This window comes from Chelonoidis abingdonii, chromosome 9 (genome assembly GCF_003597395.2).
Source record: "Chelonoidis abingdonii isolate Lonesome George chromosome 9, CheloAbing_2.0, whole genome shotgun sequence".
In the NCBI taxonomy this organism is placed as follows: domain Eukaryota; kingdom Metazoa; phylum Chordata; order Testudines; family Testudinidae; genus Chelonoidis; species Chelonoidis abingdonii.
In genome coordinates, this window is record NC_133777.1 from 56,174,637 (window position 1) to 56,193,164 (window position 18,528).

At 38.2% G+C, this 18,528-nt stretch overlaps 1 protein-coding gene across 1 annotated transcript in view; it reads right to left on the reverse strand.

The window, feature by feature from the left end:
• Nucleotides 1-18,528, reverse strand: part of ENTREP2 (endosomal transmembrane epsin interactor 2) — a 520,309-nt gene that overhangs the window by 357,383 nt on the left and 144,398 nt on the right. The window contains exon 2 of the mRNA XM_075069089.1: nt 15,492-15,548. Coding sequence (XP_074925190.1) covers nt 15,492-15,548 — 57 coding nt within the window. The remainder of the gene's footprint in view (nt 1-15,491; nt 15,549-18,528) is intronic.

Below are 18,528 nucleotides of genomic sequence, written 5' to 3' on the forward strand. Positions count from 1 at the left end.
TTTGCCCTTTTCCAGTCTTCTGGAATCTCTCTCCTCTTCCATGACTTTCCAAAGATAATCGCTAATGGCTTAGATATCTCCTCAGGCAGCTCCTTGAGTATTCTAGGATGCATTTCATCACGCCCTGGTAACATGAAGACATCTAAACTTGTCTAAGTAATTTTTACAGTGTTCTTCCTCTATTTTAGCCTCTTCTGAACCTACCTCATTTTCACTGGTATTCCCTATGTTAGATGTCCAATCACCAACCATCTTGGTGAAAACCGAAACAAAGAAGTCATTAAGCACCTCTGCCATTTCCATATTTTCTGTTATTGTTTCCCCCCCTCACTGAGTAATGGGCCTACCCTGTGCTTGGTCTTCCTCTTGCTTCTAATGTATTTGTAGAATGTTTTCTTGTTACCCTTTATGTCTCTAGCTAGTTTGATTCTGTTTTGTGCCTTGGCCTTTCTAATTTTGTCCCTGTATACTTGTGTCATTTGTTTATATTCATCCTTTGTAATTTGACATAGTTTCCACTTTTTGTAGGACTCTTTTTTGATTTTTAGATAATTGAAGATCTCCTGGTTAAGTCATCATATTATTTAAAACTCTTTTAAAACTTCTTGAACACTCTGAAAAAGTTTTAACAATTCGTTGTGTTTTAAAATAGTTCAGTTTACTCAGGATGTATTTTCTATATGCTCTATTCCTTCCTTTTTTTTGATATCAAGGAAATATAAATGAAAACAGAATCCAGATTCACATTCTCAGCTACACATAATATCCACTGGGTGCAGTTAAGGAGCGTGCTATGAGAGTGTTGTGGTGCAAAGCCATGTTCAGCTTCCCATTCCTGTAGTCTGTTTCTTATCTGCACAGTCCCTGATATTTTTTAGAGCATTCTCAAGGCTGTGCTAAATTACACCAGGTCCTGTTGTGACAGCCAGGGAACGCTGGAATGCAGGGACACGCCACAGCGGGATACCTCCATGAGTCAGACTAGGGTGACCAGATGTCCCAATTTTATAAGGACAGTCCTGATTTTTGGGTCTTTTTCTTATGTAGACTTCTGTTAGCCCCCACCCCGTCTTGATTTTTCACATTTGCTGTCTGGTCACCCGAAGTCAGACCAACCCACGTTTAAGTCTGCTTTGAGCAGGGATATGGATAAAATACAGATGTCACAGATCCAAAAATCAGCCTTTTGTTTTAAAAAGTTCATCTGGCTTGCCGCTGATTCCCCACTTGATATCATAACTTCAGAATATGGCATCATGGATCGCTGTGGAAATTATTACAGTGACAGGAACAAAGGATTAAAGCTTTAACTGAGGAATAAGCAAAAGCAGCAGATTATTTTTTTGGTAACGAATGCCCTATTTTAATGCAATCCTCCTAAACAATAAAGAACCAATCAATCAAGGGAAAGGTTCTTGACAGAACTGTTCCTACATAAGTTGCTTTTTCAAGTTTTCCCCTGAAGCATCTAAGGTTTTCTATGTTTTTTAATTATGAGAGCCAATGGAAAAAAGTACTGAACATTATGGGGAAATCATGAAGTCTGAATGAATCTGGCAGATGAGTACAGAAAAGACTAAATCTGAACCCTGAAAGCTGAACTTTTAACCACTAGACACATGCTATTACTCAGAATGCACTGACTATCACAAATTTTTTAAAAGCTGAATTAATCTGTAATGAGAAATCAGTTGAGACAATAAGCAATATAGGAGGATAAAAATACCTCAAGTGTTGTGTTCAAAAATATTGTTCTTCCTGAACTTTTTCCTGTAGTTCGTACTTGCAAAGAGTAACATGGACAGCTGATAACCCAAAACTCTGAAAAAGCAATGATTCTTGTGTAGCAACAAAACAAGTCTAATGTAATATACACAATAATAAAAATTATATACGGAAAGGCACTGTGGTTTGGGAGTCTGATAATGAGCTGGAAGATGGGAACATCTACATTGTAATGACTACTTTGGTGCTGATAGACAGTGTTACTTGGGTAAGTAACCTAAAGTTTATGGGCTAAGTTCTAGCCTGATTCTCATCCTGTGCAACTCTGCTGATGTCAGCTGCGTTAGTACCAGTGTAACAGATAAAAATCTAGACCCTATTTCTCAGTTTCCCTCTCTGTAAAATGGAGTTAATGAAACTTACCTACCTACCCAAATGAGGTACCTGAAGAAGAGATCTGTAAACTTGAAAGCTTGTCTCTCTCACCAACAGAAGTTGGTCCAATAAAAGATATTACCTCACCTACCTTGTGTCTCTGATATCTTCAGATCAACACAGCTACAACATCACAGCATATAATGAGGGCGTTATCATTTTTAATGTTTATAAAGCATTATGGCAATGTAAAGTATCATAATATTGAGAGATGCATCTTCCTCCCCATACTCAAAATTAAACTTAGCTTCCCAATGTAAGTACTAAGAATTGTCATTCTCTGGGAGCTAATGGTGATATCTGAACCTACTTATGATCCTATTATGTAATGATAGCTTTTTTAAGGAAGTGTTTATTTGACGGTTTGGATCACAGAAACCTGATAAAAAATAATAATAAATAATAATTGGAGATATACCAATCTCCTAGAACTGGAAGGGACCTTGAAAGGTCATTAAGTCCTGCCCCCTGCCTTCACTAGCAGGCCCAAGTACTGATTTTTGCCCCAGATCCCTAAGTGGCCCCCTCAAGGATTGAACGCACAACCCTGGGTTTCGCAGGCCAATGCTCAAACCACTGAGCTATCCTTCCCTCCAACCTCCTTGAGAACTGTCACCTAATGTGCCCAGACTACTTCTGCCTCTGCTTTCCCTGCCAGCCTGGGACCCCAGCACCCTGTCTTGCTGAGCCAGACATACCAGTCTGCTTCAACACAGACCCAGGGTGTGAATTACTTGCCACAAAGCTGCAGACTTGACTGAAGGCAGCTTACAGAAGTGTTCTTGTCTTTAACATTCAGATGCCCAACTCCCAATGGGGTCTAAACCCAAATAAATCCATTTTACTCTGTATAAAGCTTATACAGGGTAAACTCATAAATTGTTTGCCCTCTATAACACTGATAGAGATAGAGAGATATGCACAGCAGTTTGCCACCCCAGGCATTAATGCATACTCTTAATTAATACTTACACATAACTCATTAATTAATAAGTAAAAAGTGATTTTATTAAATACAGAAAGTAGGATTTAAGTGGTTCCAAGTAGTAATAGATAGAACAAAGTCAGTCACCAAGCAAAATAAAACACACGAATCTATGTCTAATCAAACTCACCACAGATAATCTCACCCTTAGATATGCTTCAGTAAGTTTTTTTCCTCAGACTGGACACTTTCCAGACCTGGGCACAAATTCTTTCCCCTGGTATGGCTCTTGTTCCGGCTCAGGTGGTAGCTAGGGGATTCTTCATGATGGCTCTCCCTCTTTGTTCTGTTCTGCCCACTTATATATCTTTTGCATAAGGCAGGAATCCTTTGTCTTTCTCTGAGTTCCCACCCCCTCCTTCTCAATGAAAAGACACCAGGTTAAAGATGGATTTTTATTCAGGTGACATGATCACATCACTGCAAGACTTCATTGCCCACTTGCCAGCACACATGTATACAGGAAGACTTACAGGTAAAATTACAGGTAGATTGCTCTCTCTGATTTTGGTTGGTCCCATGGCTAGCTCCCCTACTTTCACCCTACTATGACCGCATACCCAGCTCCTCTTTTACTTCCCAAAGCTTCCTATATCTCTCGCTGAGCCCCTCAAGTGTATATGTCCCACTACCAACACTTGGTTCTTTTTCTGCTGCTGGTAATTTTCCGCTCTCTAAACCCCAGCCCCTATGACAAGCTAGGGAAAGTGACTTCTCTCAGTTCCACCCAACCTCCCTGGTGTATGTACTGACCAGTTATAACAATTCTCGTAACAATTTTACAATATCATCCAGATATCATAAGTTGTACAGATCATCACATACTTTCATGAGCATTGAGTTCTATAATTTCATTTAAAAATTTGTGAAGAGCCAAGGACATCTCTCACAGAATTCTATCCAATGGGACATGGAGTATGCAAAATAATACGCATTACATGTTTAACCTTTATATGACAGTAGTGCCCAAAGGTTATGATCAGAGTCAGGATCCACTTATGCCACAAGAAGAAATTCACATTTTTGTCTTCAAAGTACTGTACAAATCTTTACACAATTTCTGTAAGGTAGGTGAGTATAACCCTGTTTTAGAGATGCTGAACCTGCAACACAGAGGTTCAGTGATTTATCCCAGGGAACACAGCAAATCAGTGACAGATATTATTCTCATCTGTACTACGAATGTTAAATCACCCTGATGTCACAATCTTATCACAATATGAGATCGTTATCCTGAAATCAAACTAATTAAACTATTATTTTTGGCACTTTATTCAGTTTTGAGTGTATTTTTCTACCAAAGTAGTTCATAAATAAATGCATATGGAGAAAGGATTTCATATACATAAAAATGTTTGATGATATTTTAGGATTCTTTTCCTGTTTGTCCCAGTTTTGCACATTTCCTGTATGAAAAAACCCACAAAGTTTCAGAAATGGAAATGTTTCCTCCAAGGTCTTGTCTTCACTACAAAGTTAACTCGAGTTATAACTCAAGACTTCAGTTAACTCAAGTCCCATCCACACAATAAACACGCTTAACTTGAGCAGGGTAATGATGTTACTTGAGTGAAAGGCTAGGATTCAGACTAACACTTAAATTAGCACAACTCATCAGCTGTTAACAGGGTCACTCTGCAGCATGGAGCAGGCTAGCTCTATTTGAGTGCCGCTAGTTCTCCCACATCATCTCACAATTCCGTGTGCCCAGAAAGGACAGACTAATTCACCCAAAAATTAACTCGCACAGAATTCATAGAGCAGCTTAGTGAAGTGAAGTGAAAAGAACCATGGGATAAACTCTGGCCTTGTCTACATTAGAGGGTTAAATCGGTGAAAGTTATGCTATTAAATTATATAACTTACGTAATTATGTCGATGTTTAAATCAACTTAATATGATGTCTACACAGCGCTATGTTAATGGGAGACACTCTCCTGCCAACATAGCTTCTGCCTCTTGTTGAGGTGGAGTACTCAGGCTCACAGAAGGGCACTCTCCTGCTGACTTACTATGTCTTCACCAGACCCGCTAAATCAATGCCACTGCATCGATTGCAGCAGCGCCTATTTGGACTGTAGTGAAGACAAGCTCTCAGAAAAGTCTTAGTGCCACACGAGTGAGTCCAGCACCAGTGTGAACATATCAGTTTGAATGTTATCTCACAATGTGGCTGCGCTGATTCCTGAGAAGTAACTCAAGATAATGCAGCATTAAGGCATACCCCAAGACATGTCAACGTTGTCTTGAACATCAGCCTGAGGAAGTCATTCCAAAAGTGACATGCAGCATTCCCTTTCCTCATGGGAACAAAACTACACAGCATATTCTACTGACAACAGACCTTTAAGATGCAACTATAATAAAACTACATTTTGTCCTCACTCAGAATATTGTGCTCTGTTTCAAAAATACATAGCATGTCAGAAAGTCTCTGAATAATGCTATGTACCTGGCCAGGGTTCTGAAGACCTTATGAAACACTTCAGCTTCACTCTTACGGTTAACATTGTCATCAGAACATCTTCATGTATCTGTAACATTGCTCAAAACTGCGTAATATGCCCTCTTTCTACGCAAACAAGGGTAGGCAAACTTTTTTACTCTAGTTTTGAATCCATTTTACGCTACATGGGCTCTTATACCATCCTCATCACCACAGTATGAGTGTCTTTAAGTCCATTAAGCAATGTGACTAACTTCTGCCATGTGTGGTTCATTCTTTCCTCTGTGGAAAAATTGTGTGCACAAGGTAGTGTTTTGTTTGGATAGGATTTTTAAAAATTATATGTACATATTGCTATGTGTCTATAATGAGTTAAGGTAAAGCCAAAGAAGTGTCTTGCCCTTGAAGGAGAAGATGGTTACGTTTCAGACGGTTCTTAGTTTGGAGGGAATTGACTTCATTCCAGGCTTGCATCAACCTCATACTATGCTTTGTTTCTTGCACAAATAAGCTGTACCCAGGAGGTAGGCTGCTCTATTATGCCCACGTAGCAGAGCTCTCGACCATGATCCCAGTGCTCATCTCCAAGCTTTAAGTGACCTTTATATCTTGTGGCCCAGGTGAAGATAAAGATCAAGACCTTGAATTTGACTCTATATTCTACAAAAAGCCAGTGTAGAAAATGGAGGGCAGGTATGATCTGCTCAAGCCAAACATTAAAAGATTCAGAACCTTCTTGGGAGAGTGTGAAAAAGGAGTAAAAATTATTATAAAAATTGCAGTAAAAATAGATGATATATTATTACATGATATATCTCATATGCTGACCACCCACTTCCATTCCTTTACTGTTTCTCATTTATTCATTCATCATGTATCAGCTTCATTCTTTTTAATTTGGCATTTGTCAGCTTTTTCCATTCATTTTCATTCACCAATTGTTCAGTTATCATTTTCTAGGTATTCTGATACGCCAGCACTGTTTGTTTATCATTTGTTACCAAATTTGTCTTTTCCTTTACTCCATCCACTTATTTGTCAGCTTTTCCCCAACCTTTTTCTGTGTGTGTGTGTGTGTGTGTGATGACTGCCTCATAGATATTCATTAGCTTCACTAATTTGCTTCAGTTTGGCCTTATTTTGGCCTCATTTGTTTACTATCTTTCCCTTTTGATATGTGTCAGCTTTTGTGGTTCATTGCTGCCAGCTCCAAACCCATTTGTCTGTCTCCATTAGTTTACATATACAGGACCATCTACAGTCTGTTTTACTTTCTTGTGCTGTTCTGATGTATCAAGACTTAGTAAGGGATGCTACTGGCACCTCAACAATGGCTATCAGTCATTCACCAGTCTAAACTGGAAGCATCTCCGTTAAAATGAATGGAGTTGCTCAAATACACACTACTGTAAAAGAACAGATGCTGGCACATAATCTATGTATACTTAGACTTTTTTTTAATTAAAGTTAATGTTTAAAATTAAATATACACAGGTTAAGAGGAAAGGTACTGTACATCTGGGGTCCGGCTTGAGTTATGAAGGATTACAGGTATCAGTTACAAGGATCACGAGATACATGCATATCACATAACCAGCATAGACCCAGATTGGGTTCAGGGTTTTTTAAAGCATCAGTGGATAAGTGGTCTCGGGTACGCCACCCATGGAATGTATATAGAGTCCAAGTTAGTATCAGTGTCGCGAATAAGTACATGGGTGGGGAGTGTCCCTTGGTTCATCAGGGGAGGAAGTGAGTTATTTCCCTGGTCGGTGATCTTGATTACTCAATGTGGTATTGACGGTGTCCCATGATGTGTTCCGTATAGATGTCTCTGAACCACCTGATGGTGTTGGACACCATGAGCTGTCTCATGAGCCAGGTATAGCGAGCCCAGGGCTTCCACAATCAGGGTGTGTATCTGGACCTCATAGTCCTGGGCTCTCAGGTGTCAGCCATCCATGTTCAGGACTCGTGGAAGGCCAGTGACCTGTTTTCAAATGGCACCGTGACGTCTACCATGAGGACCTTCTTCTTTTCTGCGCTCATCACGACAATGTCGGGTCGCAGTCAGCTGTCTATCCCAGGGATGGCGGAGTCAACGGTGATCTTCCCCAGGGATGGAAGGATGGCTTTCACCAGCTGGTTCTGGATGGCATTGTGGCGGTGCCGCCAGGCTCCGGAGTGCTGTTTGCATCCACACAGGACGTAGAGCAGGGTCTCTTTGGCGTAACCACACTTCCTGCAGCGCTTGTCGATTGCCGTAGTGGATGGCTCCGTTGAAAGGGACACAGTTGAGCCAGGCCCGGTGGACGAAACACCAGTTGGCGAACCTGGTGAAGCTACCCCCGGGGAGGAAGTGGTTGCTGGCATCCCACTTGCTGGAGACCTCAAACACCTTGCCCTGGTCTGGCTTCCACTTGAGGTTCTCAGTATAGTGGAAGCGGATGGCATCTTTCAGATGATAAAGATATATTTTACTTTAGCCAATATTTTCTTCCAGAAGATGTTTTCCTGACCAGAAGACTGAAAGGCAGCAGAACTGCGGGCTCCACTGTCCATGCCACTGAACAGATTTTATTGGTGCATGTCAAGGGAAAAACAGGGAATATAGTTTGTGGATACATAAGGGTCAGGATTTGGTTAACAGTAAATTACAGCTGGCATTCATTACAGCCAGGATGCCCACATTTTCAGAAACCCAGGGTTGTACTGGCAGTTTACTAGGATCTTGAGAGCCACTCCTAAATTATCTTACAAACAATATTATAAAAATAAATCACAGTCATATATATGGATGTAGGTTTTCCTTGCTAGATGAGCAGATATTGCTTATTAGAGTACAATACCCAGAAAAAACATAGCCAATCATTTTTTTCCCTCACTTTGCAGTTATTGTGAGAGGGAAACCATGGTCTGTGTTATAAGACACTGTCCTGCACTTGGCCCTAACCACTTTAAACAATTCTGAATTATAAGTAGTTGATCTGTGATCTTAAATTAGTCAAAGATACAATGTCAGCTATGCCTTTTAATCAATAATAAAGAAATCTGAGTTATGAAAAGGAGAAGCAAAATCTCAAAAGCCTCTCATCCAAATATTTTTGTTGGTAACAGTAAAAGATGTGCTCAAAAATCATTTAGGTAGTTTATTCTCAATTAATATAACTCAGTATGCTGGGTATACTATTAATTTGTATTCCTGGTAGTATATTTAACGTTAATTTTGCTACAGACAGTTACACATACACTTTTTCAGCAGTAATTTATTCTAGTACTATGTCTTTGTTATAGTAATTGCACTCTCCCCCTTTTTTAATCCAATAGGTTCTGAATTTAATGAATCTTTGGGTTAAACTTTGTTTAGATTCCAGCTATCTTATATTTTGCAGGTAAAGAAAATAAACTTCTTAGTTGCAATACAATTTAAAAAAATCTTCCACATAACAAGTCAGATTCATCCCTGGTGTAACTCTATTTACAACGATGATGTTAAAACAGGGCTGAATATGGACCAAGATCTTGGCTTATCTAGAATCATAGAAAAAAATGAATAGAAGTAACTTAGTACAGTATCGGAATTACACCACTCTAGTAGTAATGTTGATTAATAAAAATTCTTTTTAACATTACACAATTTATGTAATTAAAGAGTACCTATTAATGTGAATCCTGCAGTAGATATGAATGTATCCAACAGACCATAATGGAGTTATAAATTCAGTATACTCAAACTTGATGAGATTAAAATATGCTATACTTTAAATGAATATTTCCAACTATTCCCAGCCAGGCAAAAGTTATCCACATTATTTGTAGTGCATACAGTATTTATCTTTAAAAATACATATTTGCCAAAATATTTTCATGCTTCATTAATTCTGTAGTAAAAATCATTCACTTTTACACAAAAGAAGATACAATGATGGCAATGGCAGATGAATAGTCAGTATCAATGTCTACAAACATTTTGTTTTACCCACAAAGAAGGCTGTAGTTTCTTATACGTATAAAGAGGGGAAAATATTATCAAAGACAGCTTATGAAATGTTATCTTGAAGTCCCAAAAGCTTTTGTACTCAGCATGTAGTAATATTTATAAACATAATGCTACAAGATAAGCTGTCCCCAAAGACTTCTTAGAATGTTGTAGAATTGATCCAAATAAATCAGTAATTGCACTGCCTAATTGAACTCCATTATTAAATGCACTTTATTCTAGTATAAATGTTGGGACTCACTTTTGGATGCATCATAAAATGCCAAACTATTGAATACAATCTGTAAAATAAATTAACCTACTGTACCATGATTGTGGTGTTGACATTAAGGGTAAAAAAGCAGGTCTACTCTGCTGTTGCCAAAAATTTGGTACAACCCATTATGTCCAAAATGAAAGGAGTACAAACTATTAGAAGTCGGGAGTGCTTTTAGGAACACTGACATTCACAATGGTTTCTACTTGTGCAGGGCAAGACAGTTCTACAAATCAACATTCTTATTTGCTTCTGGTTTTGTCTGGTTCCTGACATTTTCTTTTTTATCTTTGAGTTTCTATCTGCATATTTTAATAAGTGCTCTTTTATGTCAGTTTTCCATTTAGGCTATTTTTCTTACCAACATTTAATAAGACTGGTGACTTAGAGCAGAAATAGTACACTGAGTTAATAAGCAGGGTTTTAGTTTTCACTTTCTTTAAAAATACTCATACTATTTTACTAGTACAAGAGAATCCTATGGAAGACCTCAAATACCTTGTGCATTTTACATATTTCACACCGTGTCAGTGTTTAAAGAACGAAGACTCTAGTTTTAATATGACCAAGTAAGAGACGTGTGTTCACTTAGATGAAGGTCATGATCTTGAGTATAATGAGCCCCCAAAGTGGATGTATAATGAATTTTCTGAATAAATTTTGAGCACTAATATACTTAAATTAAAGTGTATTAACCTTTTACTTGCAAAGATTTTTGCTAATATCATAAAGTTACATTTGATTCTATTTCTGAAATTTTGAAAGAAAAGCCTACAGACCTTTTAGAATTCATGTCAAAGGTTATTATAATTCATAAAGTTTGCAACTACTGCCTATAGAGAGAAGGTACTGTTGGTACATGTAGTTAAAAGCTCTTACAGATGAACTATGAAAATAGCTGCTACATAGATGGGACTAGCATCCACAGTGCTATTCCATGGGGAAGAGAGTAACAGGAATACAATAGAACAGAATATAACATATCTGAAACAATTCATAATTAGATACTCTATTGTAGACATTTCTCAGTGGCTTAGATAAGTTCTCTCAGCAGTTCTAATGAAAATAAGATAACGTACAGAAAATATGGTTTTAAATTAGCTTCTTAGATTGTACTCTGATCAACATGGCACCAATGAGAACAAAACAGGAAAATGTTGATGAAACTTGAAAAGGTCCTTGATATTCTTCTTTGATTGCACTGTGCCCAGAATATATTGTACTTAGCAGAGGAGCAGAGTGAAAAATAATGGACTCGGTGCTCAGTCTCAGCAGAACAAAAAGAACAAAAACCCTAAAAACAAAATCAGCCAATCTAACTTTTCATTCCGTTGAATGGAAATCCATTTCAGTAATTGTAAGTTCTTCAAGATGTGTTCCCCTCTGGGTACTCCACTGTAGGTGTACCTGTGTCCTGTACTTCTGATCAGAGATCTTTGGTACCAATGTCCATTTGGCCCGCACATGCATTCTTTCTGCTAAAGACTAATTAACACTGCATGGATGAACCACCCTCAGTTCCCTCTCTGTCACAGAGTCACTAACAAGAACTCTGAAGTAGAGGGGAGGAGTGTGGGCTGCAGAGCACCAATAGGGGGACGCATCTTGAAGAATCATAATTACTGCACAAGGTGAGTAACTTCCTTTTCTTCTTCAAGTAGTGTCCCTATAGGTTCTCCACTATAAGTCACTCCCGAGCAGTATCTCTGATGGAGGGTTGAAGCTTCAGAGTCGAGTCTGTTAAGGATGAAAATACAGTGGAGAAAATGATGGCATCAGAAGAGGAGTCTCTTGTTCTGCTTAGTGTTCTGCAAAAGTATGAGCAGATGCCCAGGTTGCTGCCCAGGAGATTTCTGGACTGGGAACATCTTTAATGAAGGTGACTGAGGTAGAAACTGACTTTGTGGAATGTGTATGGATTCCAGGTGGAGGTACCAAATTACAAGCATGATAGCAGTAGGTAATATGATTCAAGACACATTTGGAGAATCTCTGAGCAGATATTTCTGTGCCTTTTGATCTTTCTGCAACTGATAGGAAGCACTTGGAAGATTTCCTAATGGCCTTCGTCCTGTTCAAATATAAGGCCAAGGCTCTCCTAACATCAAGTCTGCGTAGTATAGCCTTCCTGTTATCACAGTGAGGCTTTGAGTAAAACATGGGAAGATGAATGAGTTGGTTCATGTGAAAAGACAAAGTCACCTGGGAAATTAATTTTGGGTGTGGTTTGAGAGTGACCTTGTCTTTAAAGAAAGTCGAAAATGTGGTGTGTGAGCACCATTAATGCCACTATTTCCCCTATTCTCCTTGCCAAGATGATAGCTACTAAGATTGCTGTCTTCACTGATATATGTGCAAGAGAACACATGGCCACAGGTTCAAAACATAGTCTAGCTAGACTCCTTAGAACTAGATTCAGATCCCACGTTGGTTTGGGGTGTCTAGATTGAGGGAAGAGGTACCCCGTGCCCTTGAGGAATCTTTGTCGCTGGATGAGTAAAGACTGAATAACCTTTTATGTGCTGGTGGAAGGTTGTTATGGTGACAAGATGTATTTTGAGTGAGCTGAGGGATAGCCCTGCCCTCTTGAGGCCTAGTATGTAGTCTAGCGTGACAGGGAGGGAGGAGGATACTGATGTAATTTGTATAGAAGTACATCAAGACTGGAATCTTTTCCATTTTTGTATGGAAGTGCAGCAGGTAGCTGATTTTCTACTGTGCAATATCACTTCCTGTATCTCCTGGGAGCAGTAGCTCTCTATGTGTCGTAAACATTAAGGAGCCAAGATTTGAGCTGAAGAATCCATAGGCTGGGATGGCGAGTTATTCCGCCCTTCAGTGAAAGGAGGAGAGGAGTGAATTGAAGAGGGATTGGTGGACACATTGTAGAACTGATAAATGAAATTGTTTTTAATTGTTCACTTTATTAATGTAACTTCTGTTCACCATTCGCTACACTTGCCTACATTCTAACTTCTGTTCACTGTTTGCCATATTGTAATTCAAACCCCATTTTAAAACACTCACTCCACTTTGTAAAAGCTTCCTCCAACCTTCATTTTTGCAAACCCTGCTGTAATCTTATTAGTTAGTTTAGATGTGTGAATGAGGCATGTATGGATGATGGAATCAACCTCCAGCCCCAGCCTGTCCTGATGAGATAAAGTTCACCTACCAACGGCTGAAGACCTAGACAACAGCCCTAAACAAAGTAAAAAGCATCCACCCTAAAAAGAAAAGGACAAAAGAACAACAGAAGGAAGATCAAAGCCAGGTTCAAGGCTGAAAGTCACACCTGCAATTGACGGGTGATCAATCCAAACCCAAAGGCAGTGTGACACAGCAAGACCTATAGACTTTGAATCCAAACTAAAAGCCTGTAAAAAAGAAGGGTGAGATGAGAGACTTTGGGTAACATTCTGCTGCCAACATGGAGCCAGCCACCTGCTGATTGATTTAACAACAGCAGAATGAAGCAACTCCCATGAACTAACATAGGGAAAAATCCCTATAAAGCTGGACTCTGAAGACTGAGGACTTTGAGTCTATGGTTCTGCTGCCAGCCTCCAGGAGCATCAGGTGCACCTGACCCGGACTCGGCTCCACTCTTGTGTACAGAGTACCTGGCTAGTATTCTGTCACAAGCAACTTTAGGCTGGTAACTATAATATCTACACAGAACTTGTATAAATGATTGTGTAAATGGATATATATATATAATCATAGGAATAAGTAACCAAACAACATTGTTTGCTGTTATCTTTTATTTTATTATGGTATTTACAATAAATGTGACAAATGTCTTGTCCCCTTTAAAATCCTCCTAGTTTTTATTGGTATAACAACATCGCTAGCTGTGTCAGTATGGGTACCACATCTGGGAGAAATCAGTATAACTCTCGCTTTTCCCCCCTCTATTTTATAAGGGCCTTCAGCATCAGAGGGAATGGGGGAAATGTGTATAGAAGGCCCTGGTCCCATGGGAGAAGGAAAGCATCCCCAAAAAGTGTTTTCCCAGGCCAGCTCTGGAGCAACAGAGGGCATTTCCTGTTCAGGTAAATGGTGAATAAATCACAGGTCTATTAATGGCTACATTACTGTCAATAAAAAGTTTTTTTCCTTTGCTGTCACAAACAAACAGAACCCCCAACACAGCTCCTTTGTTTCAAGGGCTCGGATTTCAGTATAATATTCACATTATATGATATCTTAGGAATATTTTAATGTACAACATAGAAGTAGGAGTACATTTGGTTTCCGTCTAAAGTGTTGTAGCCCAAAGTCAAAAGGATTCAAGGTTTTGCTTTAACTTGCTCTTGGCAAATAAATCCTTTTTCCCCTAAGTGAATGTCCCTAAGTATATCGACTTAATGGACAAGCTCCATATAACATTTTGGTTGCTTTTTTTGTTGAGAGAATATGTATATTCTAGATATTCATTCATACTCAATTGTCTGCTTGACCAGCTGAAACATGATAAATTATTCAGCTGAGGCCACTAACCATTTTGGATTAAAGTGAGGACTACTAAATGTTTTTTAAACTCATCAGCAAACTCGACTTGCTAAATTATTATCCAAAGGATAAAAAATGAATACTATTCAATATTGGCTGGATAGATCCTGTTCAAACATGAGAAAGCTTCACTGGTTCCCTGTACCATGTTTTAACATGATGACAAATACAAATAATACATAATGTTCATCAGTTAAATGGAAATAAATTTCCAAAAAGAATATGTTCAAAACACTTATTTTTTTTAGTTAATAACACCAGCTTTTATGAATAATGTAATTTTAGTACATAATCAGGTAGAGGTATGCAACATGGTCCTTTTTACTAAAGTCTATGATTCTGTAGTAAATGTGTTAAAGATGAAAACAGTCCCACATCTTTTTATTGGTTCTTTAATGAATATATTTAATGAGAACCAGTCAATTCATAATTAGCATGTGATATAACAAAGCCTCTTTTAAAATAATATTAGCAAGACATTATTTTACTTATTTGGGACATTAAAATAAACCAAACCAATAAAATAGCTGAAAGGTATCTTTTTAGTGTACCTTGTAAAGGTATCTTTTTAGTGTGCCTTCTTCTACAAGCATTTGTAATATCCAAATGGTGGGGCTATAGCTTGAAAGTTACAAGTTCATTAATGTTCTGATTGTAAACATCTCTCTGTGCACCCAATGTTATTTATTCTACATAGAAATCACAATTTCTGAGGATACCACACGAGACCTGTGCGAAAATGTTCAAAACAAAATTGTAAAGTAACTGACACATACATCGGCTCAAGTTAAGTTGCAAATTAAATTTCACTAAAACTTTGAGCAAATCTAAATTGGGTTTTTGGTTTGCATTGAATGTGAAATGTGCAGCTTGTCTAATGTAAAGAAAAACCTGGCAATAGTTTTGACTCAGTTTTACTTTGAGATTTGAGCTTAACTGGACTCCAAACTCAAAGTGAAAACTCAGTGGGTTCAAACCCACAACACAAAGCCACTGAAAATGTTTACACAAATGCTTAAGGAGAAAAGCGATGAGATGTACACAATTTTTAAGTATACATTTCAAATGTTTAACATCCATTGCACGTCAAGGAACTGCCTGACATAACTAAGAAAGCAATATCACTTACCACAAGTGAGAGAGGCCTTTTCCATGAGACAACGCCAATCAGTCCTGACAACAGCACCTGAAATCAAGTGAAAAGGGTCAGCAAAGAGAGACAGATTGTATACTAACACCTAAAAAAAGTAACATATCTCTTTAAGAAAAAGAACAATACTCAAACAAACTGTAAGACAAGTAATTGGCTTCAAAACTGTTGGGACGGGAAGGTAAATACTGCAAGATAGCTATTGAAACAAATAATGTATGCCATACTTATTAGGATGGGGTCTCTACCCTGGGAACCAATGACTCTGAGTCATAGCGGACAATCAGCTGAAGGTGAGCTCCCAGGGGGGAAGCTGTGGCCAAAGAAACAATGCGATCTTAGGATGCATAGATGGGGGAATCTCGAGTAGGAGGTACTTTATCTCTTATTTTCACTAGTGTGACTGCTGCTGGACATATGTGTCCAGTTCTGGTGCTAACAATTCAAGAATTACATTGAGAAATTGGAGAGGTCAGAGAAGAGCCTGAGAATGATTAAAGAATTAGAAAACATTTCTTACAATGATAGACTCAAAGAGCTCATCTATTTAGCTTAGCAAAGAGAAATTAAGGCTGATCTGATTACAGTCTCTATTTGGGAACAAATTTTTTAATAATGGGCTCTTCAATTTTGTAGCAAAATTTTAACACAATGCAGTGGCTGGAAGTTAAGCTAAACAAATTCAGACTGGAAATAAAAGATAATTTTTTTTATTTTTTTTTATTTTTACTAGTGAGAGTAATAACCTTTGGAACAATGTCAAGGTAATGGTGGATTTGCCATCACTGACCATTTTGAAATCAAAATTGAATGTTTTCTAAAAGATACACCTAGTGAATTATTTGGTGGAAGTCTATGGCCTGTGTGTACAGGAGGTTACACTAAGATGATCATATAGTCCCTTTTGGTCTTAGATCTATGATTTCCATTCTATTTCCACATGGATGAAAACACATGTACTGTAAATATCACAACCCCTCTCCTCCTCGCTGCCCCCTTCCGGTCCCATAGAGATTTCAATCTGATTTCCAGACCAAAATGGTTCTTAAATTCCAAATAAGTCTCAGAACCATTTTCACTGTCACTAGTAAGTCACACCACCTGATCCTGTATGGTTTATTTTAATTATATTTTCTGTAACAAATGAACTGAAAGAAAACTTTCAGAGATTTCTTTGCACACCAGAATGGTTAGGCATGGTCCTCCATTGCATTAATAGATAAACAGTAGGTGAAATTTAGCACCAAATATTGTAAATAAAAAACCTAATTTTTCCTACCATTATTGCTATGTCATTAGTGCCAGTCAAAACTGTCTCTGCAATCTAAAATTTTAATAGCTATTAATGTGTAGCCATACCACTTCAAATACACATACTTACACCCTTGTCTTAATGTGCAATATTACCATACTTTTGTAATCACAGAAGACTTTTGTTGCCACAGGAAAAATGTGGTCTACGGATACTCTAAATTATTCAGGTGATGACAGAGCTTACACAGTGATATAACAGTGAGTGACCATCTAAGGTTTTATGCTGGGACCCTTCACACAACAACTGAGCGACATGTTTTAAAGAGGATTCATCAGATTTTGAAATACTCATATGGGCAAAGTTTTACAGCCCTTACTTCAGCAAAACGGAATCATGCGTTTACTCATACGTCTAGAGCTAGCTTCCAAGTAGAAGTGTGGTACCAGTCAAGATCCACCCATGCCAACCAATATGGGGATTGAGAATTAAGCATGTTCTTTCCTTCTCCACAAAATCTATAGTAATAAAAATGGTAAAAGCTAAAATCATACTCTCATTTACAGTGGTGTTAATCCCTTTATGGTGGGGGGAAAAGGACAAGAAAGAGGTCACTGTCCCCTTGGAACAGCATAGCAGCAGTAGACATGGAGAGAGCAGACACAGAATGCTCTAGTCCTGCCCTCTCCACTGTACTAAGACCATCTAGCCGTGGAGCTGCTACAGTGCACAAGGTCCAGTGACTTCTAGCTCCTCCACATAACCATATGAGACCTGCCTCAGGACCATCTCCCATGGATGGAAAATCCCCAGGAGCCTCAAAATGGGACACCTTACACAGCTGGAGCACCCTTTGATATAGAGCAATGACAAAGTGTAATATTCAGTATACACTGACACTATCAGAATTAATCTGCTTGGACTCTTTAGGATACTTGCACTATACTTAACTTCTGCCTTGTAAAAGGAAGGCGAGGATTAAAAAAAAAAAAAAAAATTGGCCAAGGGAAGAGGGAGAGATGAAAGAAAAGAGAGAGTTTATGTATGTGTACATGAGAGAGATGGAGATTAGGTTCATATTAAAAAACAGTTAAAAACCAAACAGGAACAGGTAGAGAAAAAGACAAGGGACTAATCAAAAAGTAATGCATTCTGATAGAGAAAGAATATGTGGTATAAGGATGATGATTTCACATGAGTTTGAGACAGCTGCATTACTCACTAGTCATACCTTACCATCATGCATATGTATATACTATATGTTACAAAAAAAATAAAATAAAATCCCAAAACTATTTTGAAATTGTTTTCAAGTATTGTATAGGGACTAGCTCTCCATATCCCTCAGGCTTCAGAGACAGGTGAGAATTACCATGAATTCAACTGTATAAGGCTAAGAGCTAGAAAACAATAAATTAAAGACTATCAGAATGCATACACACTAGGAGGCAGCATGGGTAACCTAGATTTGGCATTTCCTAACTTTTGAGAGGTTGATCTTTTGAACTAAGTGTCCTTTTAAACTTTTTTTAAAAATGTAATTATATATAATAATGGGTGAAATCCTGATCTCACTGAAGTCAATGGCAAAACTTCCATTGACTTCAATAGTGTTAGGATTTCACTCTATTCATTTCTCCAAACAAACAAAAAAAACAACCAAACTAACTAAAAACAGTTGAGTGCTCAAAAGCACACACAAAACAAGGCAATCCTCGCACCCTCCAAAAATTCTAAAACAAAGAAGCAAAACAACAACTCCTG